This window comes from Stegostoma tigrinum, chromosome 6 (genome assembly GCF_030684315.1).
Source record: "Stegostoma tigrinum isolate sSteTig4 chromosome 6, sSteTig4.hap1, whole genome shotgun sequence".
NCBI lineage: Eukaryota > Metazoa > Chordata > Chondrichthyes > Orectolobiformes > Stegostomatidae > Stegostoma > Stegostoma tigrinum.
The window spans coordinates 72406265-72432696 of record NC_081359.1 but is presented as its reverse complement, the minus strand read 5'-3'; the positions used below and the strand labels follow the sequence as shown (position 1 = coordinate 72432696).

At 36.1% G+C, this 26432-nt stretch overlaps 1 protein-coding gene across 3 annotated transcripts in view; it reads left to right on the top strand.

The window, feature by feature from the left end:
• Window positions 1-26432, top strand: part of pspc1 (paraspeckle component 1) — a 107567-nt gene that overhangs the window by 41791 nt on the left and 39344 nt on the right. For 2 of the 3 annotated variants that reach the window (XM_048533532.2, XM_048533530.2), the window contains 3 exons: window positions 4632-4689; window positions 10645-10817; window positions 17140-17700. In XM_048533532.2, coding sequence (XP_048389489.2) covers window positions 4632-4689; window positions 10645-10817; window positions 17140-17346 — 438 coding nt within the window. In that variant the 3' untranslated portion in view covers window positions 17347-17700. Of the gene's footprint in view, window positions 1-4631; window positions 4690-10644; window positions 10818-17139; window positions 17701-26432 lie in introns of those variants that run through there. The other variant, XR_007247813.1, reaches the window with a different exon arrangement.

Here is a 26432-nt window from a genome sequence, read left to right as displayed (position 1 = left end):
TACTTGGTTATCTTGTAGTTTTGATCCAAAATGTCAACACGCTTTAAAACTTCTAACCCCACATCTTATCTGGAGGACATTGAAATTCATTCAGAATACACAGTTCTTAAGCTGGCAAAAAGCTACTTGAATTCGTGAACATTTTCAGTCCAAGTAAACTTGGTCTTGCTGGGAGCTGTTTGTAGTCCGTACTGTATCTGTTGATTTCTTTGTTATAACACTGTATTAAACTGTCTGTGGTAAACTGGTAAGTGCATGTGATTTTTTTTTTCTCAATCTGTGTTGTGCTAAGGTTAGGAACATTTGTACCCTACTAACTCAATATTGGCCACAGAGGATCATCTTCACCATGATATTTAATTGTACTATCTGATAAGCCATTTTTAGAGTGGTATAGTAGTTTAAGTGGCCTAAAAGTAATAGGTCAGTGCCAGCAAATTTTTTTCATTTTCGTTCCTCTACTGAAGCATGTTATATTTTACAATACGTTAAGAACTAGCTATTGGGTAAAGAACATTACAGATTTAATATAAGATTGTCAATTGAACACTAATCAGTTTGGTAGTCAAAACAGCTTAGAATTTTGATTTAGTTCCTAAGTGAGCAATATTCTATTTTTTACTCTGCACATTTAAGATTTTTGAGTGGCTGTATCAGATTCATAAAATTTGTTTTCTTTTCATCCTTGTTTTGTTCCCATCTGTTGTTAGTATACAGGTAAGATCTGTGCATATTTTCTGAATGATATTATTTCAAAGAAAACTTTTATGATATGGTAACCTACAGATTTTCCACAAATATTTCTTCAGAATAAGTGAAGGTATCTTGCAGTATTCAAAACCACACTGCCATCCCTGGCATAAATGATCAAAAATTTTTGTTTTTCAGCTAGTGCAAAAAACGGTAAATGATACGTAAATTTAATGCAGAAGTTATTAGGTGAATTTTGTTAAATTATGTAACATTTGTACTTTGTTTTTTTTCTGATCCTTTTCTTCAATTTTGTTTTAATTTCCATGCCTGATCATTTTTTGTCATGGTAAAGGACAGAATTTCTGATCCATTTTAAGATTGAATTGCTAGAATGGTCACAACTTGATAATCTTGAGAGAAACATTTGATTGAAGGGTCATTGTTTTGTGGCAAATTTGATTTATATATTTCAAACAACTTACTGGTTAGCTCATGCCTCATTTTGGTACCAGATCTTCAGTGAACAACTAATAATTTGCACATGCATTTTTTTTTCACTTGTGTATACTTTTCTGATCCCTTCAGTAGCCTGAGTCTGTCTGTTTGCCATTTCAACATTGTGAAACGTTCCAAAAGCTGAAAGTTAGTGAGCAAGTTGATAGCAGGATAAGAAATGAAAACAATTCTGAAAATACTCAGCAAGCCTGGCAACATCGGCATTTCCTAATTTTGTTTCAGGTTCCTAGAATCTGCAGTATTCTGCCTTTTATTAGTATTAGATGATAGTAATTTGAACATCTTTGTTTTATTGCTCGGCTCTGTTTTGTATTGAGAATGAACTGGTCGTGCATTGTTACTAAACAAGCAATTATTCATACATACTTTCAGTTCTACTATAAGTTCCAAGCATATATGGCTAATTTGTATAACATGGTAAATCCACACGGTTGAGCTTCACAGGATTCCCGAGAGGGAAATCAAATAGTGATGTGTATAGAATTTCCCAATTATAAGCAGGAAATATGCCTTTTTGGGAGGTTTTTTGGGTGATTCTGCTACGAGGATGTTATTTACGATTTGAACTAAATACGTTACTTCACTTTGAGTCCTTTTGATACTCTGCAAAATCTTGAGAGGCTACATATTTATCCTTCAAATGTTAGAGTACAGATTGGCAGGAAATTAATAGTAAGATAGAGTATGTACTCACAAGGAATTGTGCTACATTTTGAAGGAACAAAAAATTGAAATGAATCATGTGAAATGACCTGGAAATGAAGCCAGAATCAAATAGTGCAGAAAATTTTAGCTGTTAATTTTTTTGTCATTGTTTTGTAAAACAATATTTTGTGACATGTTATTACAGCTGGCATGATTGCAATTTTTTTTACAGTAGGCTTTTGTCAGTAAAAAATTCCTTAACCTGCAAAGTTGCCAATAGTATTGTATAATGAAACAACACATCTGTCATTTATTGTTCAGTTCTCTACTGCAATATAAGACTCCATTGATTTCATGCATTACATTGAAGAACAAATAATTTGTGAGGCTAATGTATTCATTGTGTCTGTGACTGTAGAAGTGGAACATAGCACTGTTAATTTTTTTGGGAACCTCTGCTTTGAGAATTGTCCTAGGATTTGATTCAGTGAAATAGTTTCTAAATTTATTTTTCTTACAGTGGTGATATGTTTGAATTGTGCTTCAAGTTCATCAGAACTTTTTGAATATTGCTAATTGAGGAAACTTGTAGTGATTTTTGAAAAACCAACAATGAACTGTTGGTCTGCCAATCAGTGGTAACTGAGTGGAATTCCACAATTGTAGAAGGATCACCTGAACTATAGTATATGCCATCTCATGCTTGAATATAGAATGTACAGCAACTGTAAACAGTACCATTGCATGATAGAAATGGAGTGGGAACAGGTGCTTATATGAATCAGGACTACAAAGAAACTCCTTCCCTCCAAATATAATTTCTGTACATTTTCCTATTGCAATGTAACGTTCAAATATAAAATTGAAAGTGATATGATCTTTGTGAAGATTGAATTATATCTGCAGATATTGGTGCCATATATCCGGTTCTCCTAAAGACTAAACATTTGCCATAATTCCTCTTGCATACATAGGTGGAAAAAAATTGTTGATCAGTTTGTTTGCAGTAATAAAGTGTACTTAACATTTCAGGAGAACAATTGTGCTATAAACAATTGCATAAGAATACGTGAATTACATGTTAAATTTTAAATGTATCAATTCTGGGTCGAGGATGAATTAAATACAGGAAGGACCAAGTACACTCCAGACCCTAAAGGATTTTCAAGGGTTGTTGGGTATTTTTGAGTTATCAAACAGCTAACTGAACTTAACCAAATACTCTTGTTTTATTTATTAAGTATTTGTTGTCTTGTATCATATTTCTGTCACCTTCTGTACTGAGGTGTTTTAGCCCGTGGTACCACTATTTTCCATTGCGAAGCCTGCAGTGTTTTGGAAATTGGGCAGTATGGTATGTGTGCTCAAACCAGAATCGGCCCTTGATTCATGGTCTGCTAATGCTTTGCTCTGACTGTGTGCAGTTTTTCTGGACAATTTTTGTCGCTGGTGGTTTGCCATTACCTTGCACATTCATACAAGTGAGGAGGGAGGTGTCCAGTCTGCTGTGGTCAGAACAGAGCGTTTTTCTCAAATGCATGCTAGCCATTATCTGTCAGACTGAACTTACCAGCAAAACCCTCCCCTAAGATGGAGTGTGCCAAATGTTTGAAAACAAACAATTGTTTTGGAGAATGCTCATCGAGAAGCTGCAGCAAGTTGGCTGAAAAATTGCATGTGCATAGATTTCAATAATTTATCTGTAGGAGTACTTTAGGTCTGCTACCAAATGAGGCATTCCTAGTTCGAAAAATGTTTTTATTGAAACTTATTTTAAACAAAAGTAACAAATTTCATTCATTGTAAACGTTAAGCATGAAAAAAGCATCATTTTTGTTCTGATTGGGAGCTCTTAATGCACATGCGGATTTAACATATGTTTATGTTTTTGGATGATTTGTCTGTCTTTCGAGATTTTTTACTTTTCAGGTATATTTCCTGTGGAAGTGCGCAATTTGCTTTTGCTTTATATGTGACAACAAACTTTTTGATTACAAAACATAAGGTGATTTATACTTTTGTGTAATTCTAGTTGAATGAAATTGGTTAATAATCTGTGTTATTTGGCTGTATTTCTTTTTCTGGTGATGTCCAATAGAGGACAAAATAAGCTCACTTTACAGGAAATGGGTTTATTTGTTTTTGTGGTTATGCCAAGGTCGTCTTAAGGCCTGAAATTATACTGCTCAAGCACAAGCCCTGAATTGCACCTTTTCTTTTGGATAATGTGGAGAATAGGCAGGCATGTATGAAACGGTCTGATGTATCAAATTTCATACTTTGCAAATGGATTTTCTGTAATGTATCACAATATAAAAATGAGAGACTTGTGATTGCTGAGTAAAAATACAATAATTTAATTTGGATGCTTTTATGAAAAGCAAAGTCAGATATTGGGTCACTTTTCAATCTGGAAGTTTAAAAAAAATTGACAGAAGTGGAGTGAATGGAAAAGAAGATTGGATGGAGTAGTAGAACAAATTGCTTTTCCTCTGCCAGTTTCCACTACCTTTCTGGATTTGAAAATTACCCCATTATCTGTTTGAGTGACTGTCATATGAGTGAGGTGCAATTGGATTTCAACTTGCTTGTCACTTTTTTTTTCCCCACACTTTGCTGAATACTCAGGAGTTTGATTTTTAGTCCTGGGCAGCTCCACTACTTTTTTTGTATGGGGAAAAAGAATAGGGTTATTAATTGCAATTAAAGGTAAGAAATTGAACATACACAGATAATCTGTGCTGGTAGGTTGACCATGAAAATGTTTTTATTTTCAGAGAGAACAGGATATGAGGATGGGTGATATGGGTCCACGTGGAGGAATTGGCATGGGAGGTAGGGTTTTAATAAATGAAAACACTTGAGGTGTTGGACATTTGTTTACTTCCATGGTTGTGCCTAGCATTGTTCTTTGGGACTGTACCTGTTTGAAACATGAAATTGGTTTTACTATTTCAACATGTAAAAGTATAATTGCTGTGCTTTGGAGGTTGTAAAGCTACTTCTAGTACATAAGAATCTTGTATAATGAATATGAAAAAACTTGATTTTTTTTTCTGTTATATAACCTCTTGCACATAATTGAACTGTACCACATTGTACAGTTTCTCTTGCATTGAAACCCCAGGGGTGCTAGTCTTATGGTTTAAAATGCTGGATTAGTAATCCAGAATTGGGACCAATTAAATGGAGACACAAATTCAAGTCCCACTGTAGCAGCTGACTAATCAATTTCAGCTTAGTTGTGTGAATAAATCTGGACTTGTAACTGACCTTTGAAAAGCTACTCTGTTGTATAAAGCTGCTGACCATCCATCACGCACAGTTTCAGAAGGCAGTATGTCGCCTGCCTGAGGGCTATTTGGAATGGATAAGAAATGCTGACGACTTCAGTGACATTAACATTGTGGTTGACCAGAACTGATCCAATTACTTGTTTTTAAAGTATTACTGTATGATTGCATTTGTCTTAAGGTCATTGTACTTTTGAAGTTTTGCTCATTCTTAGATTTGCCAAACTTTTATTCATATTTTCATTTGCTGATATCTGACAGTTCTGAATCAAATTTGTAAATTTCAAATAATAATAGCATCATCTTTTTAATACTAGAGGTAATATAGTAGAACTAAATTGCAATGACTGGTGATGCTGTAATGTAACGGTACAAGTTGCAAGCTGGCTTTGAATTGTGATAACTCATCTTCTGTAGTGGTCTGAACACTGTAAAGCTACATCTTGCACCAAAGAGGAGATGATTTAAATTGCAACTTGTTAAAATCAATTTGTATTTCCAAAGAATGAAGCTTAATACATAGGCTGCAGCTTGGTACCTAAGTGCTTTTCACATATGGTGAAACTATCCATGAAATGAGCTTCCTTGCGCGTTTATATATTTCACTTGGGTTTCAATAATTGGACTGTAGTGTGTTTACTTTGCACTTTTTCATAACATACAGAACTCCAGAATATGAACACAACCTACTTTGACTTCTCCAAGTTCTTATTCCTGTTGTTAATATTAATCAGTTGGTATCATGCAGTTCTGCACAAGTTTAATATTCAAGCAGCAGTAACATATCTGTGTACATAAGATAACTAATTAATTAAAACTTGATTGTGACATCACCACTCAACGCATTGTTATGGCACAAGTTGCACTTTATTTAACATTATGATAAACATTTTCAGTAAATATGAGTTGAGAATCTAAATTAATTTGAAAATCATACCACGTTTTTGAGTTTTAACTTCAACTCGAAATATGCAATTGTTAGTCAATAAGCACATTCACAGTGTTGCAGGAAGTGTTTTGGTCATTAAAGTGCGGCCTTGTGGCCAGAAAAATAAATAGAAAAGTCTTGGCTTTATGGGACTTTACCCAGTACATTGGGACTTCTCATCACTTTACAATATTGAATATACTTTTATTTTAATAATATAGGAGGCACTCAGCAAGATACCACAAACAGCATGAAGACTAGATAATCGTTTTAATCTGTTGCTTGAGATATAAGTATTGGTAAGGATTGTCCACCGTTGTAATGGATTGTGGAAACTCATAGAATTGAAGTATGTCAATCTGCTTTGCTGATTGCTGCATAATTGTATTGGCATTATTGGCAAATCGAGGACAGTATCTTTCATGCAATGGAGAAAATGATGAATCAAGTCACAACGAAGCAACTGGTCCTTTTTTTTTAAAAAAAAGTTGTCTGTGCTTTCTCTGAGGTGAATTTAAGAGTAAGAGTGGCATTACTTTTTTCAAAAAATGTCATGGTGGAAATCTGTTAATAACTACTAACAGCGTTCCTATCTTATGTGGCATTGTAGGTCAAGTTTTTAGAAAATGATTTTTGGCATCAGTTTTTACGCTACAATCCAATTCAAATAGCTGATTTGGCCCAAACACATCATCTGTGGTGGCAGTGCTAACCACATACTAGTTTTCGGACAAACACCTTGTACATAATACAAATAAATTAACCTAATATAATTATCATTTAACAAGTATCAACCATCATTCAGTGAAAAGTAAGCACTCAAAACAATCTCAAAATATCTCTTCTTTTCATTTTTGCCTTTTTGTGAGCATGCAGATACCATACAAATGAGTTTGTGAAATCATGTTGCCAATAATACTTGCATTTTATATTTACTAATCAGAAATGCAGTTGGCGACATTTTTGATGCCCAAGTAACTTGTTAATGTATTAGACATTGCTAATGTCTTGACACTCAGTAGCCGTTGATTGCAAATAGGTGAAAATCTCCATCTGATGATGGTCGGAGCACTTGATTTGTATTTCAGTGATTTGGTTGTAGCTCTTTCCACAAGCAATGTTTTTAATATAAACGTACTATTAGCAATGGTTTCTGTTTTAAATTAAATTGCTCTGTTAAACTGCATCTGGATTGTGAGACTTATTTTCAGACTGGAGAATTTTTTGTTATATTTTTCCTCGAAATAAAACCTACCAATTTTCTTCCTTGATCAGTAGAAAACAGTTAACAATTATACATGCCAGTAGTAATAACAATTTTGTTTACTGAAACACATTGAAATTCTAGTTCTAACTGAAATTTCATTTGTCTCCCTTTAGATCCGTATTCTCAAATGTATTTAAAGACTGGAAAATTTTTTTTTTTTTTTTGCAAATATTCGTATAATATCCTTTACACTCTCTTAATCAGTTTCTCAGTACTGTATTTCTCTGTACAGTGCCAGCATTCATTCCCTGCTTTTTAAAATGTATCTCATCTGAATTCTCAACGCATAACCCATGAACTAATTAGAGAAACAACTGCTTATGTTTGCAGAGGGTCAGGAACTGAACAGCAATAGCTGAAGATGATTGGCCAAAGGAACAATGGTTGGATAAGAGAATTTTTTTTAATCCAGTGAGCATTTAGCTTCTGTCCTGATGGCAAGTTCCATGATAAGGATTTAGTCTACTGAACAAGCTCCATCAGTAGCATAGGCAAACTAGTGCAGATTTAGTACTGACCTCTACTAGATTTCCTATAGCTTTGCAGCAATAAATAAAGTTGCTGTACTTGAGGCTTTGCACCACTTTTTTGTATTGCCATAAACCTGTCAAAAAGAGTTCTGGGCTATATAAAATGTCTGTCTAGCTTGTAAGTTTCACAGACCTCCGTTAACCAGTTGAAAAGAACAGCTCTAATGTTGGGTTGTAATAGCAGAATGCTGGTAATGGTGAAGCTCGAGTTGGAGTGGCTAAAACATCTTTGAACCTGTACTGCACGTAACTAGTAGAATTTGATATAACCATGTCATCTGGATTTGTGCATGATGTTGAATGCGGTCTGTATGGATTCATACAGTTGGCAACGGTATTCCAGCAAGCCTCCTTTTCATTATGGCTTTGCAGTCTACACTTCTGTAACTTCTTCCAAGTCTTGCAAACAAATGGCATCGTCTGCTTTTCGCTTTGGGTATGTAGCACAACCATTTTTGTTTCTTCAGTCTTTGATTGATCTACCAATTCTAGGCATCTTGGGAATTGGTTGTCAGAGTTAAATTTCCAGTAATTCAGATGGGACAGGACTATAATAAGTTACTGTCGCTTCTTGAGGTAGTAGGATGGTTGCTGCTGCTTATTCATAGGAGTCGCTCTCAGGTTTGGGCAAGGGATGGTCAGGGTGGGGAATCTAAACTCCTCCAGCCCAGTCACTAGTGTTGGCAGAGGGGACAGCCAGAGATAGCTGCAACCAGATCCCTGTGTGGATGACCAGTCAGAGCTGGCAGGGAGTCAGCTGGTGACCCCTGTCTGCATCCATTTTAGCCCACCCCATTCTCTTACTCTAGCCTGCTACTGATGCTTCTATCCAGTTAACCCTGCCCTCAGCTGACTTCCACTTTTAACAGCAGTGGGGATTTGATTCCATCCTTGGGTGACTGTCCATCTGTGTGGAGTTTGCACATTCTCCCATGTCTGTGTGGATATTTTCTGGATACTCCAGTTTCCTCCCACTGTCCCATGATATGCAGATTAAGTGGATTAGCCATGTTAAATTGCCCATAATGCCCAGGGTAGTGCTGACTAGGTAATGGAAAATGCTGGATCGCAATGATAGGATAGGGGAATGGTTCTGGATGGGCTGTGCTTCGGAAGTTTGATGTGGACTCCGTGGGCTGAATGGTCTACTTCCACACTGGTAGCGTTCTCTGATTCAGTAGAGTATTGTGGATGTGAATTCAGTTATAGCTTTGAAACGGGTTTGGATAAGTTACAACAGTGAGAACTTGCCACATTTGGTGGAACATGGAGAATGGGACGGGCTGATTTTGATTTTGCAGAGTGTTCGTGTGGGCTAACTTTTATGTGCTATGCCTATTCTGTGTAAATTTGGTGATTTTTATTGGCTAGTCTGCATGTTGTAAAGCTAGCTCCATTTAAGAGGTTAGACTTTGGTTAGTAAAAGTAAGTTACCCATCAAAGTGATATTGCAGGTACAAATAGAATAAAATGAATTATATTTAATTCAGTGGTGATATGTCCTCAACACCATTATATGAAAGAGAATTGTTTGTTTATCTTTGTTTTGAAAAATCTTTAAGATATGTCATGGCAGTCACAATGGAACAAATAAAGTTTAAGTTAAGATATTGAACATTTGAGTGGCACAGGTAGTAAATTTCACCAAATAAACGGAATAGTTCTAGAGCGAATACAAACCTGCAGTCAAGATGAGCTTAAATGTAGTTGCTTTCAAGTTTCGCTTTTGCCCTTTGTTTCAAGTCACCATTTGTGCAATTTAAGATTGTAATACGACTATATATTGTCCTTTTTCTGTTGTTTGCTCTAAAACAAAAACGTTAGACAGAAATCTGTTTAAAATGGGCGAGTAAATATTATTTAAATTTGGCTTTCGGTTGAAAGTTGATAGTCTTGCGCAGATTTTTACAGCTTGTAATGTGAGGCAAAAATATTGGACTATCAACTATAACTAATGTGCTTTCAAAACTGTTTTATTCTTGGGTTTGGAAGTGAAGAAACAGAACGTACAACATTCTATCATTTGTTTGCCCTCTATGACGACTTTTATATGGATGTAAGCCTGATTTTAAAAACCATATGTCCACAGCAAAATAAATTTACTCTGAACTTGAGACAAAAAATTATAATTCACAAGTTAAAATCTTGGCAAACTGCAATTATGTATAAGCAGTGTCAGAAATCATCCTAGTTAGGAACTTTGTAATGTAGAACTATAGATATTATTGTTTCTGTGCGTGTGAGAAATGGAAAAAAATGGTTTAAGCTTATGGAAAATATACTAAATTGATTGAATTGACTGACTTGTTTTAAATTTGAAAATATGATCTTGTACCAAAGACACAATTGGAAAAACTCATAAGTACTGGATGTTTGCTTATAACGTGAATAATCATTCTTTGGACTATAAGTAATTTATCTTTGTAATTTTTTTCCCTTCCCAGTTTTAATTGTGGATACTTCCATTTTTGTGAATGATTACAATATATTTTTGACCATTTTTATTCTTGTTGCAGGGATCTTGTTTACGAAGCAAAGATGTTGATTTTTCGTGTGTGTGTGTGTGTGTGTGTGCACAATTCAAATTGTACAGTCCCAAAGAACAATTTTTGCAGGCTGTTACTCAGATAGCAGTTGCCTTGCATGGTCCGTCTATTATATAAGCATGTTTCTATATTATTTACTAAGTTTCTACAAATATTCAATCCAATTAATTGCCTTGGAAGCATAATTAGATTTAGGCTAGATCTAAGTACCCACTATTTTGCATAGATGCGTATAGCCCGGCTCCTGCTGGCAATCAAGGCCCTGCTCCACTTATGGGTATGAACATGAACAACCGTGGACCTATGCCTGGTACTACAATGGGACCTGTCCCAGCCATTGGGCCAGAAGGAACTGCAAATCTGGGAACACCCATGTTGGGAGACAACAGTGGAACAATGGTAATGTATTAAACCGCCTAATGTTTACTGCCTTATTTTCTATGTAACGTAAGGTATGTTTACACTAACACTTGGATTGGCATGATCCTTTTTCAAAGCTCTTCATAGTTAGAAAGCTTTGTTCATAACTTGTAGGATGGTTTTCCTTTTGTGTACTTTCAACTTTGCAAAGTTGAAAAAGGTTTTTAAAAAAAACTATTATCAGCCATTTTTGTGTCAACACATTTTTCTCAGATAAACCTTAATTTGGGAATTAAGCATTCTGATGTACATAAATAGATCAGTTTATGATGTGTATGATAAAGTGAAAGAAGGAAGGATTCAAAAACAGCAATGATACAGTGATTACGTAGTACTGAAATTGTAAAAGGAATTTAGATGCATTGAAATGGGCATTATCGGCATGTAGCTAGTGTGGAAGAAAGCTTGACTCGTCGATGTTTTTGATCAGGTGAATGTGGATTATAAATTTTAAGTAATTTTATTAAGATTAATTTTTAGCTTTTATGGCAATTATTAGAGTAAACAACAATAAATGACTTTTTATATTCTGCTAGACGTTGGGCAATTTATGTTGATAATTTTGGTAATGTTTTGTGTGATATAACTCCAGGAGTAAGGTGAGGTAAAACCTAATGCCATCTTCGAGGCATTTGGGTAGCATTAAGCGTGAGCTCATATGAGACATACAAAAGAAGCATAGAATTAAAACATTATTGTCAAGCATTTCAAGTTTTCTAGGCCAGGTCTCAAATTATTTGTGACACTTGATTTTGCTGTACATACTTGGGTGCACTTTGTGTAATGTGCCAAGCCTTCTGAAAGTGTAAACATATCTTTTGGATATTAAATGAAAATTCATAGAAAAAATAGTTTGTATTGTTACAGTTGTATAAAGTTGAATAAACCAATATCATAGGAATAAGTGTGTGCCATTCAACCTGCTCAGCCTGCTCCAGCATTTGGTACATAATCATGGTTGATCATCCACTTGAATGCCATTTTCCCTTTGCATAATTAGTTAATCAGTTCTGTCATTGAATATGTTTTATACAGAACTTCTCTAGCTGTCTGGGGTAGAGAATTCTGAATATTCATAATGTCAAGTAAAAACAATTCTCCATCTCCTAAGTTCGTTTCCTTTATTTGAAATAATATCTCCTGGCTCTTGACTTCCGAACCAGAGAAACACCTTGCCCTAACTTCTCTTTTTATCTTTGAATCTTAGAAATTCAGAATGAGAGTGCCTCTTTTGTTTTGAAAACTGATGAATACAATTCCAGTTTTCTCAATCTCTGTCTCCATTGGATAGTCCTGCTGTCTCAGAAGTCATCTCTGGTAGAACTTTGCATTGTCCAAATGGCAGTTATATCATCTTTGAGGCAGGAGAATCAAAATGCTACTCCCAGGTTCTGCCTAACCAAGGTAGTGTTCACTTGAAGCAAGGGTTTGCTACTCTTGGACTGAAACCCTCCTGCAATAAAGGCTACCATGCCTTAGCTTCCTAATTGTCTGCTGCATGTGCACATTGGCCTTTAGTACCTTATTGACAAGAATGTCCAGGTCTCTCTCCATCCACATTTCCTAAGTGCTTCCATTTAAGCAATAAACTACACATTTGAGCTTCTAACCAAAGTAGGTAACCTCACATTTTTCCATTGTATTCCATCTGCCATATTTTTGTACACTCACTGTCTGTTTTTAAAAACAGACCTTTTGAAGTCACTTTCTATATTCCTCATGGCATACATTCCCACTTAAGCTTGTGTCATCCATGAACTTAAAAAGTATGTTTAATTCCTGCATCCAAATCATTGACATATTATGAAGAGCTGGGATTGCAAGTACTGGACTGCCAAGTGTGTATAACCTATTTATACCTTTTTTTGTTTTCTGCCCTGTTTAAGCCAATTCTTAGTCCATGCTCATACATTATCTGCTTACTAAATTAGCTTCAGTATTGCTAGCTAACCTCCCATGGGGTGCTTGTCTCAAAAGCCTTCTGGAAATCCACGTGTACTGTGTTCATTAACAATTTTCTGACAGTTCTCTGCCATTTCTATCAATAACAATTTTAAAGAATTCCAAGTTTGTTAAATGCTATTTCCCATTCCGATTCACGCTGCCTATGCCCCATTAGATTACAATATTTCAAGTGTCCGTTTATCGCATCCTTTTACAATGGTTTCTGTCAGTTTTCCTACCACTAATGTAAGGCTAACTAGACTGTAATTGTCCATTTTCTGTCTCTTTATTTTGTACATAGTGGAGTGACATCTGCGACCTACCAATCTGCAGAAACCATTATAAAAAATGTCTCCCCTTCACCCTGGAATGTTGTAAAATTTCAGGGCCAGAGATTTAGTCATCATCAATACTAATAATATCTCCCAACAGTATTTACGTAAGATTTCCTCATTTGTATAGTTCTTTTGACCCATAATTATGAACGTCATGTATCTTTCTCACTTGAAGAAAAACACTAAAGTAATTTAACTTTTTTGCTACTTTTTTCCATTAAACATTCTCCTACCTCTTTGTAATGGACCAACATTTGTCTAGGCCAAATGTTTCCTGTCACATGCTAAAGAAGCGTTTATAGTCTTTTTGCTAGTTTACATTCATGGTCTATTTTTGTTTCTACCAATTTATTTGCCTTTCTTTATGTTGCAAAAACATCCGGATTACTGCTTTTTTTTTTGCAACATTAGGCCATTTTTAAACTTTTTTTGTGGGAGATTGTGCTGATGAAGGTGCTGTAGCTGCTGTAAACCATGTAATATTCTCTAAAGATGATCCATTGCCCATGTGCCATTGTATCTGTCAATGCATTTTCCCAGTCCACCTCAACCAATTTGTCTCTTCTACTTGATATCCTTCATTCAGAATGAATGGACTGTCTTTCAGCTAGAATGTAAAGTACCTTCTCAATATTGCTGTTCCTCCATGAGGGCATTTTGTCATCAGAATAGCCTCCTGCCTAGTTGGTTTCTCAATGTGCTGCTCTAAGAAACCATCTTAACGTACTTCAGAACCTCATCCTCCATAATGTTAGTGCTCATTTAGGTTTACCAGTCTTTTAAGCAGATTGAAATGACGCAATATTTTTTCACCCATGCTCCATATTTCTCTAGTCTTCTCAATAATACCATGGACCATATTACCACTACTGTAAACAAATCTTACAAGTGCCCTTGCTTTTTCTTAACCCTATCCAAAAAGTTCCACCTTTTGTTCTTCTGATCAGAAAATCCTTTAGAAATATACTGATCCCTACCTTTATCAGCAATCTACAGTCACCCTATAGCCATCTTTCCATATTCCTGTTAGATCATATCCATTTGTTTTGTTTGTTCCTATAACTCCTCTTGTGATAGCTGTGTACGTTCATGTAGAGTGGTCTCGTAATCTGTTGTTTTGACACTACTGTGCCTTGCAAGTTCAATGTCAGCCTTCATTTAGCTCCCACCCATCTAATGGCAATTTTCCTAATTCCTGTGACCAAGTATATTTCCTTCCAGTGTGTGCAACCTCTCAGGTGCCCCCCACTCCCGACTCTAGAATTCAATTAATTGTCATTTTTCCAATCGTGCACAGCAGTTTTTTTGGGTATGTTGCACATCCCAGGTTTTGTTCAGGTTACAGGATGAAAAAGAAAACTCTATCCTTGCTTTTCAGTTCAACCTGAATAGTATGTCTGAATTCTGCATAGAAACATCAAAAGTACAGATGTGACATGAAATAAAAACTTCAAAACTGTTTGCAGCCCATGTCAGTGTGCCAGTTTAAAATTATGCTTGAAAATAATATTAACTAACACACCTTTTTGGATTTGAAACTCTAAAAGGTGTGACCTGTAGCTCAAGCCGTTTCCTTTTTGTGTATATTCATTTGGAGCTGGAAGTAGGTTTGAATACATCGAGGTACCATCTCCGCCACCAGAAAATGTTCTGTTGCGATGGAGATTGTCACAAATAGGAATGAGAGATCAAAGTCTCCTTTTGCATTCGATAAGCTTTGCCATATCTTTCTATTTCAATTGTGTTGCCATCCATTCTGCACTAATTGACTTTTTAAAAAATCAATAACTTTGTTTCCCCCCTTCGGTTTAGGGACTGAATTAATTTATAAAACCTCCTTTCCCTCTCGGAATTGAGGCATTAGCCTGAAAAAAAAAGTTGATTTTAGGTTTTTAAAGTTGTTGAGACCAGAACATTTGCAGGCCACAGGCTGTTCATACAGTTGTTGCCCCGAATTGTGAATAGCAAGCATTTGCTTATTTTTGTTAGTATGTAATATATTTGACAAGACAAGCTGATGGATGGATTTGGTTTATTTGACTATATTTTTGTTGCAAGTAAGAATCAAATTAATGTTTTGCTTTGTATTTGTTTAAATCCATCATAAATCTATACATTGAAGGCTAATTCTGTGATGTGACCTAATATAGATAATGAAAAAAAACTCAACTGTCTTGGATTTGTTCAGTGTTTACTTTTCAAATTTTGAAAACAGATATTTTTGTGTATTATCATATCAAAATGGTACCTATTGATATGTCATGTTCAATATTTGCCTGAATGCTGCTTCTAAATTATTCATAGTACATCTCCTATGTTTCAAAAGAGTTTCCTAAAATTTTGCTGGTAAGGAATGAAGCAGTACTGTAACTTGAGCAATACATCAGGATTCATTTTCATTCCCACATCTAGAAGCACTGGTCTCCCAGTTGAAATGTTTGCTGTTAAGCTGGTAAAGTGGATTCTGAGACAGGCAGTGTTGCTGGGAGTGGGTTTTTGCATCGCAGTGAGAATTGGAGATTTTAATTTCCCGTTGGTGTCTCAGAAGTGGGTGCCTCATTCATGGGAGTATTCTTACTGCATTTCTCTGGGGATAGAGAGATTCATTTGCAGTTAAAGAAACCCACTAAATTCTCAGGGTTTGCAGAGAGTGACTGACCCCAGTTATGTCAGCACCTTGGGTGTACATGCGTCCTCCCAAGACTAAAAAATCAAAGCACAATTAAAATGCCTATTTGTGATTTCTTTGTTCAGTCTTTGTCTAGTCCTGCAAAAAAAATTCAATAAAAGTAGAAATGAGAATTGGAACTTGAGGAAAGTCAAGAAAATAAGATCTGAAGAATAGATGTTAGACCAAGGGGCTAATGAAGGACTGATGAAAATGGAAGCATGAAGGCATGAAAAGGAAAAGAGAACTAGACCCTATTGGGAGAAGTAATAGAGAAGGAACTTGGAATGATTGATTTGAAGTGAGTGGAGAATGGAGGTGTTCAAGATGCTGAAGATATGTAAATGGTGGTAAAGTGGGAGAAGTAAAAGTGGAGGAGGAACAGTAAAAGAGCATTGCCCCAAAGCCTGGGAATGCTCAAAAGCTTTAAGTGAAAAGCAGGGTGTGCGGTGAAAATCGTATGATCCATTGATTTGTACAAATGAAGCTTGGAAACTTGAATATGTTTATGAAGTAATTGAACTGTACAGTACACACTTCCTATTTGTTATATCCTTCAAAAGAATGCCCCTCCTCTAACTATTTAAAGTGGAAGGCAAAAATAAAAGCATTTCTTGTACTGTGATTTGTCTATACCTTAATGTAAATGTTAAGTGTTGGAAGATACAGTCTTTAGCAGATCAAAATTAACGCCATGTAAACCAGATGACTGGGAAGCTGGTGATAACAAATCAATAAGGTGGTATTTAAAAAAAAAAATGTTTTGTTGATGAATGTGGAACTGGTGCGGTTGCAAGATCAAGGGGTAATGTAAAAACTTGCAGCATGATCATTACCCTCTTATATATTGAGGTGTGAAAGATTTTTCTCATTCCTTGGTTGTTTACATAATTATAACTTCCAAAATGTGTTTTGAGATTTGCCATATTTGTAGCTACTTAATTTTGTCATGAATGTGGTTTTAAAGTGCAGAGAAAATTACATTTTTGAAATATAAATGTAATCTCTGGTGATGAATTATATAATCAGTTTGGGGTTCTTACAATGATTACTTCCAATGTTTTGTATTATGGTTGTAGGTTTTTTTGTCAGCTTTAAAAGTAGGCTGTGAAATATAAATGATTTTTTCATAATTCAAAATATCATTGATCTATACGTTAACTAATGTAATTGCTCCTTTCTATCTCCTTTTTGTATGTTCCTGGTACTGATGGACTGCCTGCCAAACTTCATGACACCAACACGGGGATGTCGCCAATCAATTCATAAAATTACCACCTTTTGGTCCGTTCCTACAATGGAACATGTTATGGACGTTTTATAAACACACAATCGCTATCTGAATGGACAATAGCGCAATGATAGATTTCCCCAGGGAGGTCCTGGACAAATGGGTTCTCCTCCTATGATCAATAGGGGAAACCTGAGTGGAACCCCAGCACCTGAGGCTCCTCCTCAACAGCCCATGGCAGGTGTTGCTGTGAGTAGTACACCTGGTGGTTTTGGTAGAGGAAATCAAAGGGGTAATTATGATGCAAACAAAGTCCACAGCAGATTCTAGACTTTCTGAATTGTAACAATAGATCATTCCCTTCTGTGACAATTTAAGGCATATGGATATCTGGTGATTTAAAAATATCAGTTGAGTTTTATCTGCTGTTACCTGACACTGTTTTTTTATTGTGATGTAGATTTTGAATTTTGTTTTTCTTATGTAATCTTTTGTTTTGAACCTTTATATTGAAGTAATTGCTTCGGGCTTTGTAGTATAGAGTGGCAACCGCATAAAACATCACTGTTTAGCAAGTTGGGTTTACTCCTTGTGAATGTAGTACTATACATCTTAAAATGTGACCATGCTGTAAAATCCATGGAGTTCTGGAATAATAAATAAAGCAGAAAATCAACCATTTAATTTTTGTAAGAATAATTGAAAAGTAAGTAATTTAGATCAATGCACAATGTGTATGTTGTGCAAAATTTGAAAATTTGTGTAGTTGATAGTCATACTGTTTTTTTTTTATAGTTCCTGGTACTGAAGATGTGCACATCATTCCATCCTGGAATTTAAAATACTGCTTCACAGGCTTCTTTCCTGTTGCATATGCAAACTGTAACAGCCACTGTAAATTTTTTTAATTTCTTGGAAGCAATTGAAGGAGAAATCACTGACTCCACCCACAATTCACCTTTTCTCCTGTCATCTAAATCGAGTGATACTTGTGATGGCTTTTATCAGTGCAAAAGCTTGAAAGGGTGAATAAGAAACTATTCTCTAGTACAGTAGTTTCTGTCATTTTGTTAAACGTCACTATGTTGAAATCAGATGCAACATTAGCTACTGTACAGGAATGCTAAAGTCAGTTTATAAATGGGTTAACAACGTACGTTAAACAGCTACTGTCAAAACACTTACGTCATTTATTTGGGGTTATTGTAATCCCAAAAATTTCGCTTCCCTTTCAGCCCAAGGAAAAAGGGTGCTTTTGGAGATGCATTAACTTAACAGCCCGGATTGTTCAGGTTTTCAATACCCCAAACGGGGGTTATTTTGAGTCAAACAGTTGGTATTTCTAAAATAAAGTTAAACAGTACATGGAGTTGTTCACAGAATCCCACCATAATGAAGGAAGTTGTGGGACTTAAACTTCAAAATATTTACAGAATCTTCAGTTCTAACTTTGAAATGAAAGTTTCATAAATATTTTAATTTTAGCAGTCGTATTGAGTGTTACAATATTGTCTGATCATGATTTTCTTTTTAAATGGTTTCAGTTTAAATTAGTTGAGATTTTGTACTTTTCAAGTTACTTCTACTTTCAATTGATTTTTTTCTAAATGTTCATTTCTGCTAGTATGGACCTCTTTCTATATATTTCTGGAAAAAAACACTTTGAAGCTTTTCATCTTGCACTCATTAGGACATTTGTAATCAGAATGTAAAAGATTATCATTCTGCACTAAAGGATAGTGCTAACTAGTTGGCAGGTAGACTTGGATTGTCAGAAGCGTTGCCTTGGAAAATGCACTGGTTATGTGATGGCCGATGGTTAATTGCTAGATTTTGTTTACATTTTAAACAAGATTGATTCCAGTTTAGTCAAGGCATTGGCCTGAGAAATGAGCCAAGAATGGCTGTTTCTATTTTTTGAGTTGAAATAGACGTAGAGTATGTACGTGTTGTTTCTGTCTGCAGACATCCTGTATGTTTAACTTCCAGAATGTATGCACGTAGCATACTGAGCCTAATAAATCCTGTATTGGTTGTCAACATAATTCTTTCCTTGTGATTATTTAAGAAATGTTTTTTGATTGTGGAGTGACATCTGAAGTTGGACACTTTTTTTTGTAAGTGTGGGTAGGTTGGGTACAGTGAATCTTGTGAACAGCCAAAGGAATGTGCTGTTTGATGCAATCAGAGTTTTTTAGGACATATGGACCACATACCTAGCATCACAGTGATACTGAAGTTCATATACTGCCATTACGCATTTGTGTGATAGGCACAATTGCATTTTAGCTTGGCAACAGCATCCTGTTAATGACTTACAGAAAAGATGTCTGAGTTCCACAGAATAGCTGTTAGTTACTGTAGGGTAAAGGCTTGCCCTGAGAAATGAATCAATCAGTCACCTGCTTGACTTAAAATTTAAAATCTGGCAGTTAATTTAACTGGTATACTGTCCATGGTAATGTCTGTACCAGTCTGTCTACTTGCATACCAATCAGCACTCTCCTCTCATTCAGTGTAAATGTTGAATTCTCTTAAATGAATGATTTGCAAATTGTCCTCAAGTGCAAAATGAAAAGCTTTTGATGAAATATTTGTTTTGTACTGACAATTCACTGTTTATTGTTGTTATCTTCTACAATGTTGACCTCTTGCACCTCTCTAGGTTATTTGATCACAGTACAGATACACTTTATTAAACCAATGTCCTCGACACTGATTTTGAGCTGGAGATGTCTGGACAGTTACATGCTTAGAGTTTCTTTGTTTTTTTTAAAAGTCTGTTGCTGACTTGATTTTCTATGGCTTACTAGATTTTTGATTCCTTACATAAACTCATTAACAAATTCAGTTTTACTTATCATTGCTCCATTATATCTGTCATTTGAAAGCACTAATAACTGAAAGGTGAAAGTACTTGTGGTCAATGCTATTTGAAGTTTGAGTGCCTACCAATTCAACCTTTTTTTGCTCAATCAATGTTGATGTATTAATACAAATGCATCATTGCATGTGAAGTGCTCCTGATCATTTGAATGTGACCATTAAGAAAAGAGACCAGTGAAGTCTTCAGCCATAAGAGACTGACTTAATCAGTAAAGCTTGTAGCTATGTCCTTCATTTCTGATCTGAAATGTGTACCGATGGAGGGGGGGGGAGGGGGGTGCAGAAATCACGAACTGCGGTAAATTTTAGGAAAGACTGGAACATTTCTCTCCAACTTTGAAAGACAATCAAGTCAATTCCTGGAGACTGTTATAGTCTGTTCACATTCTTGTCACAGCTAAAAAGCAACTTGTTCTGTTAGTGAAATATTCTTTTTCTCCACTGAACCTCTCATTCCTCTTTGAATGATTAGAGTCTCCTTATTGGGCACCAGTTTTGATTGTTTTGTTTTCGACGTCTTATCTAATTCTTTACTTACGGATTTTCTAGGCATGGCTTTAGTAGTGTAATTTTAACTATATGCAATTGAACTGTCATTTTCAAAACCTCCCATCTATTCTCTATCTCCTCCTGCTTCTCTAAAGTGACTAACTTATGCTGCATACCCTTCATCTTGAGATTCGTTATTATCCTGGCTACCCTCCACAACACTACCTTCTAAGCTTTAATATTCTCATTTTGTATGGGGCCAAAACTGGAGGTGGTATTTAAGTTCTAATGCTTTTCCAATTTATTATATTAAAGTATCAAAAATACTTTGCCATTCTGCATTTATACATCTTCTTAGGAAATGAGCAAGTTGGTTCCCTTGGTCTACAATTTAACAGATGCATAACTTGAATGCATGACACTACACTGCTTTTCTTTTCAATTATAGAATGATATAGCACAAAAGTTGGGGGGGGGGGGTGCATGCAGCCCCAAAGCTTTTTGAAAGGTCTTTGAGTTTTTCCTTTCCCATTAGTCCCTTGAAATCTTTCTTAGTCAGAAGCAAATTGGAAAAATAATTGTAGGTTATTATAAAATCTGATCCCACTGCCTTTTTCAAGCAGTGAATTCTTGATTATCAGAACTTGCCTTGTTTTATTTTGAAATAATCCCAATGTTAAATTCTGGTGTTTTTGTTACCTTTTTGAATTTAGGTTCTGTGGTCCCTTCATGATTTTGAATGCGTCTTTAAATCAGATGATCAATCGTACCCAATAATTCGAACCCTCTGGACCCTTTGAAATTTCCCTATACTCTTGTTATTTCTTTTGCAGTAACAATGTTTATGTAGTGCATTACTGACCTCTCTGTGGAAATGTAGGCACGTAATATCAATCAGTCTCTTATTCTGGCCACTTTCAAAGAAATCTACAAGTTTCATAGGAGAAGTTCTATAAATGCCATTCGAATTGTTCTGAATGATGAGTTCTGCAAGTGCATGCTGTATCTCATTATGCTTCCCCATGGTTTCACTGTTACTGAAGTCAGACTCCCAACATAATTCCCTTCTACAATTTAAATTTTCTTTAATTAGATCGTGATGAGTCAAGCTTCGGTTATGGGAACCCGCCTGGAGATAAGTGACTGTCCGAATACATGCATAAGTTGGCAGCTTGAATAATACTTCCCCAATTCCACAAACGCTGTGGGGGCATTGTGCAGAAAATTAGTTAAGTTTGGTGAAAGCCTTGGAAGCTGTGCACGTTTAGTTGCATACACCTGTAACATTCTTGCATTGCAACAACTTCAAGTGGAAAAATTGCACAAACAACATACTTAACTCCTCAGTTTCCTTTGTTTCTAGCAAGCTTGCCCTGGCATGTCTCATGAAGCACTACTGTCCTTGATTTCTGACTTAATTGCAAAAAGACCTACAGTTATAGACTTTTAATTTCAGTGCGTGTTTTTAAATGTAATTAATCGTTTCATTGTGTATATTAAGTTTTTTTTTCACATTATGGATTTTCCACCTAAGCTGTGTTTCTGTCTTAGTCGTAAACTGTTTGGGTGAACGGCTAATTTTTGGTGGAATATTCAGTAACAATATTTTCCTTGGTAGATATTCGCCTCAAGCCATTACAATACTTGATTAAGTGTTGGTTTGTGCAATTGTTTGAGATATGTATTGTTATTTGGATAATCAGCTGACTTTTTCCTGTTATCTGAAAGCCTGATTACCCATTTCCAAATCCATGAAGCATTAGATGCATAACATTTATAGAGTCCTAGAATTCTGCAAACTGATCGTTTGAGTGTGGATGCAGTAGCTGGGAGATTATATGGTTAAACATACCTGCTGTGATCTATCCATAAACAGCTAAAATGTATCTTAAGTTCTCACTGGAAAAAACACTGGCGCACAGGCTGATTTTGTTTCTTGAAACAAATTGAATAGAGTCCTTTGTTTTTAGACGCTTGATACCTTTAGAAGTTAAGTTTATAGTTTGGTATATATAAATTTCAGTAAGTGTTCTCGACAGTGACAAATGTACTATGCCTACATGTAGTGGAGTTAGAGAAAAACTTTGTGTATTTATTAGGTTGGTTAAATTTGCTTATACATAAGTTGAGTTAACCAATTTAATGAAGTTTATTTCAGCTTTAGTAGCTTTCTATTGGATGAAGGGTTCAACACAATTTTTGTAGTTTCATTTTTGCTTGCAGAGTTCATCACGATTTAAAATATTAGGCATTACGCTTACCGTTCTGAGTAAATTACTTATGTAAACATTCTTGTGCATTCCTTTTTACAGTGTTTGGCACCAATGTTGTAAAAGTCCATTAGTGATCCAACTCTTAACAATCCTATAATTGTATTTCTGTATTGCTATGGAACCAGTTCTGTGTCATTTGATATTATACTCAAAATTTTGTCAGTGAAGTTAAATTGGCTGCATCGCTTTCATTTTGCTGAAATAATGAAGGTAATTGTGCTTCTAAACTGTCCAGTTTCTGTAAGCTGGGGTTTTCTTCCCGGAAATAATTAACTTTTCGTCTATAATTTTTAAAGAGCTTCACCCTGCATTGAGTTGGGCATTATGTTCATGTTCCTCTGATAATCATGTGATCCAGTAGAATCCCAAGTGGTTATTACAAATTTGTTTTATATCCAGGTGAATAGATCTACTGCTAGTCGCCTAAGTCACCTCGTGACAACACAAATCGCTATTGGTTACCAGTTTTTTTTAAATTTCCCTTGCTTGCTTCCCTTCGCCCTCCTTGAATGTGATTTACACCACTGGGTTGCACTACATTGATCAGCTTCCAGTATGTCATTTGCCTGCATTTATTTGTGCCGCATCAGGGTTGTAACAGTGGTGGGAGACTTCAGTTTGGAGTTTTAGCCCACTTCTCCTAGTTTCTACACTATCAGCCCTCAAAACCTGCTCTGCCATTTGCCATGATCATGGCTCATCCTCTGTCTGCCGTATACCCACTTTCTCTCTGTACTACTTGATTCATTTAAAGTATAAAATTACGTCCATCTTATCCAATGTTTGCACACTGTAACAGCACTGGTAACCATGTTATTTTTATCTTGCTGTATTTGAACTACTTAGTCCAACTGTAGTAAGCCCCAAAAAATTGATTAACTCGAAGTACATTTGAAGAATGCATCAATTTCATTTGGAAAAAGTTGAAATTTGTGATTGGCATTTTTAATTTGCTGCTGTAACTTTAAATTAGTACTTTGCGGTCTGCTGGGCAGTTATTTGTATAAGTATTTTTCTAAGTCCTTTCTTGGGTGGAATATATTATAATGTCTCCTTTGAACTAGCAAGCAAATCTTTTGATAGTTGTGCAGCTAGTTGGTCACCAAAAGCTGCTAATCCTCCACTGTGACCTGCTATCTTGATTTGTAGCAAAAATTGATGCTGATTTGCCTTTGAAGTTAATGGTAAAGGGTGACCTGAGGTTGTCCTGTAGAATATTGAGGATCAATATGGAGGCCAACAGTGCATCCATGTTTTGTACGGGATTGAGATGCTTTTCGTAATAGTCACTCATTTTTGGGATCTGTAAAGTGGTATCACTTTAACTGCCATCTCGAGACCTGTTTTCTCTGTTAGTCTTGAGTTCATCTGCCTTTGCATATGTAATGTTTATGCGTTTCGTTTTGAAACAAACAATCAATTTAAATTCTCAGTAACTGAGTTTTGAGTAGTTTTATGGTATTAGTTCAAATAGTTGGATATTATTTTTGACTGTCCATTCACATAGTTAATATCAATTGATTGTAGCAATTAGTAATATAGTTGGCTGGACTTGGCAAGAATCATAAAAGATGTACTCGGGTTTTATATCCTGCATTGAATTCTCAGCCATCTGATACCTCAGTAAGCATGTCGTACTTCTGTGTAACTGGATACGTGTGTCTGAGATTTGGGATTCTTCAGTTGCGGATAATCCGAGTAGTTAAGGCAATTATGAGTGGGCTGGTCCTAACAACAACAATCAGATTCTGTTTATGATAAAATTTAAAGGAATTGTAACATAGAGTTAAGGCCCCTTAGCCTCTTCTCTTGCCAGTCAGCATTTTAAGCGTTCTTTCAGGGGATGGTGTAGATATTTTAATCAACCTGTTCAGTGCTGTTATACCACCTCTGGAGCAAATGGGACTCAGGACTCCTGGCCTAAATGTGGAGACACTACCACTGCACCACTAGAGCCCTCAAAGGATGGTGTATAATTATCATAAGACCATAAAATGTAGGAGCAGGAGTAGGCTATTTGGCCGCTGTATGTGCTCTGCCGTTTAATGGGGCCATGGCTGATCTGATAATCCTCAACTCCAGCTTCTAGCCTGGTCCTTGTAACCCTGGATTCCTTTACTGATTTAAAGATCTGTATATCTCTGCCTTGAATGTACATAATGACCAAGAATTGACAGCTGTTTTGTAGTTTTTGTGAAAAAGTCCACCGATTCTGCGTATCTCTGACTTCACTTGGTGACCTCTTATAACATCCCCCAAGAATCTCTGAATAAGGTCACCTGCCATTTCTAAACGCTAATGAGCACAAGGCCAACCATCACAACCTCTCAAAAAAAAAAACCTTGTCACACTCAGGATCAACCTAGTGAGCCTTCTCTGGACTGGTACCTGTGCCAGTATATCTTCCTTAGATAAGAGGCCCAAAGCTGTTCACAGAACTCTAGGTATGGTCTGACTATTGCCTTGTATGGTGTCAGCTAGAGTTAACTATTTTAATATTCCATTCCCTTTGAAATATAAGCCAATGGTCCATTTGCCTTCCCTGTTATCTGCTGAACTTGGAAACTGGCTTATTGTGATTCATGTGTGAAGGTCCTCAAATCTGTCTGTTCAGCAGCTTTTGCAGTCTGTCTTCAATAATACTGAATTCTTCTATTCTTTGGCAGAAGGCATTACCTCATGTTGCCACACTTTACTCAATCTGCCAAGTCTTTGCACAGTCATTGAATTTGTTTTGTCATCCACTTGGTGATCATACCTCCACTTCTGGCAGCAAAGTCATTCACATCTGTTCTAAATGATTGGAGCTGTCATTGATCATGAAATATAATATCTAGGAAATCTGCCAAGTGTATGTGGTCTGGCCTACATGTGACTCTAAGCACTTGGTTGCAGCTGCAACGGAAAAGTCAAAAGTGAAGACCACATAACCTTGACCTAGGCACCAGAAATGAAAATAGCACGTACAAACTATTGGCTTGGTGACATTTCATCTTGCCAACTTCTTGGAATGAAGTTGGGGAAGCTATCTCGCAGACTAGTTGGGGAATGGTGTGAAATACTTACTAGACAATGTTTTACAGCCAATTTCCTAGATGCCCTGCTCCAGCTGTATAAGCCTGCTAGAAATAGCAGTATGGTATCCAGCGGCTAGAGTGTTGCCCTTAGTTCTCAACACTGATCTCACATCTGATGAATCCCAGGGTATTGTATAAAACATGGGAAAGGATGCCAATTTCTGTTTATCAAATACCAACCTCTCCCGCAAGCTGATGAATTTGTTGGTCATACAGACCCTTTGGCCCAACCAATTCACTCTGATCATGTTCCCAAACTAAACTCGTCCCCTGCCTGTGTTTAGCTCATTTCTTATTTATGTACTTATCCAAATGTCTTTTTAACATGTAACTGTACCTCCACCAGCACTTCCTTTTTGAAGTTTATTTCAAATGCTAATCACTGTGTATAAATAAAAATTACCCCTCTGTCTTTTTTTTAAATCTTTCTCTCCTCACCTTAACAATGTCCCCCCTAGTCATGAAATCTCCCACCTTTTGGGTAAAGTTCCCTGCCATTCACCTTATCTGTACTCCTCATGATTTTATAAACCTCTATAAGGTTACCCTTTACTTCCTACACTCCAGTGGGAGGGAAGAAATAGTCCCAGCCTATCCTTTTATAATTCAACCCTTGCATTCCTGGAAATATTCTGATAAATCTTTCCTGAACACATACTAGCTTAATAATGTCCTCCCTATAACGGGCGAC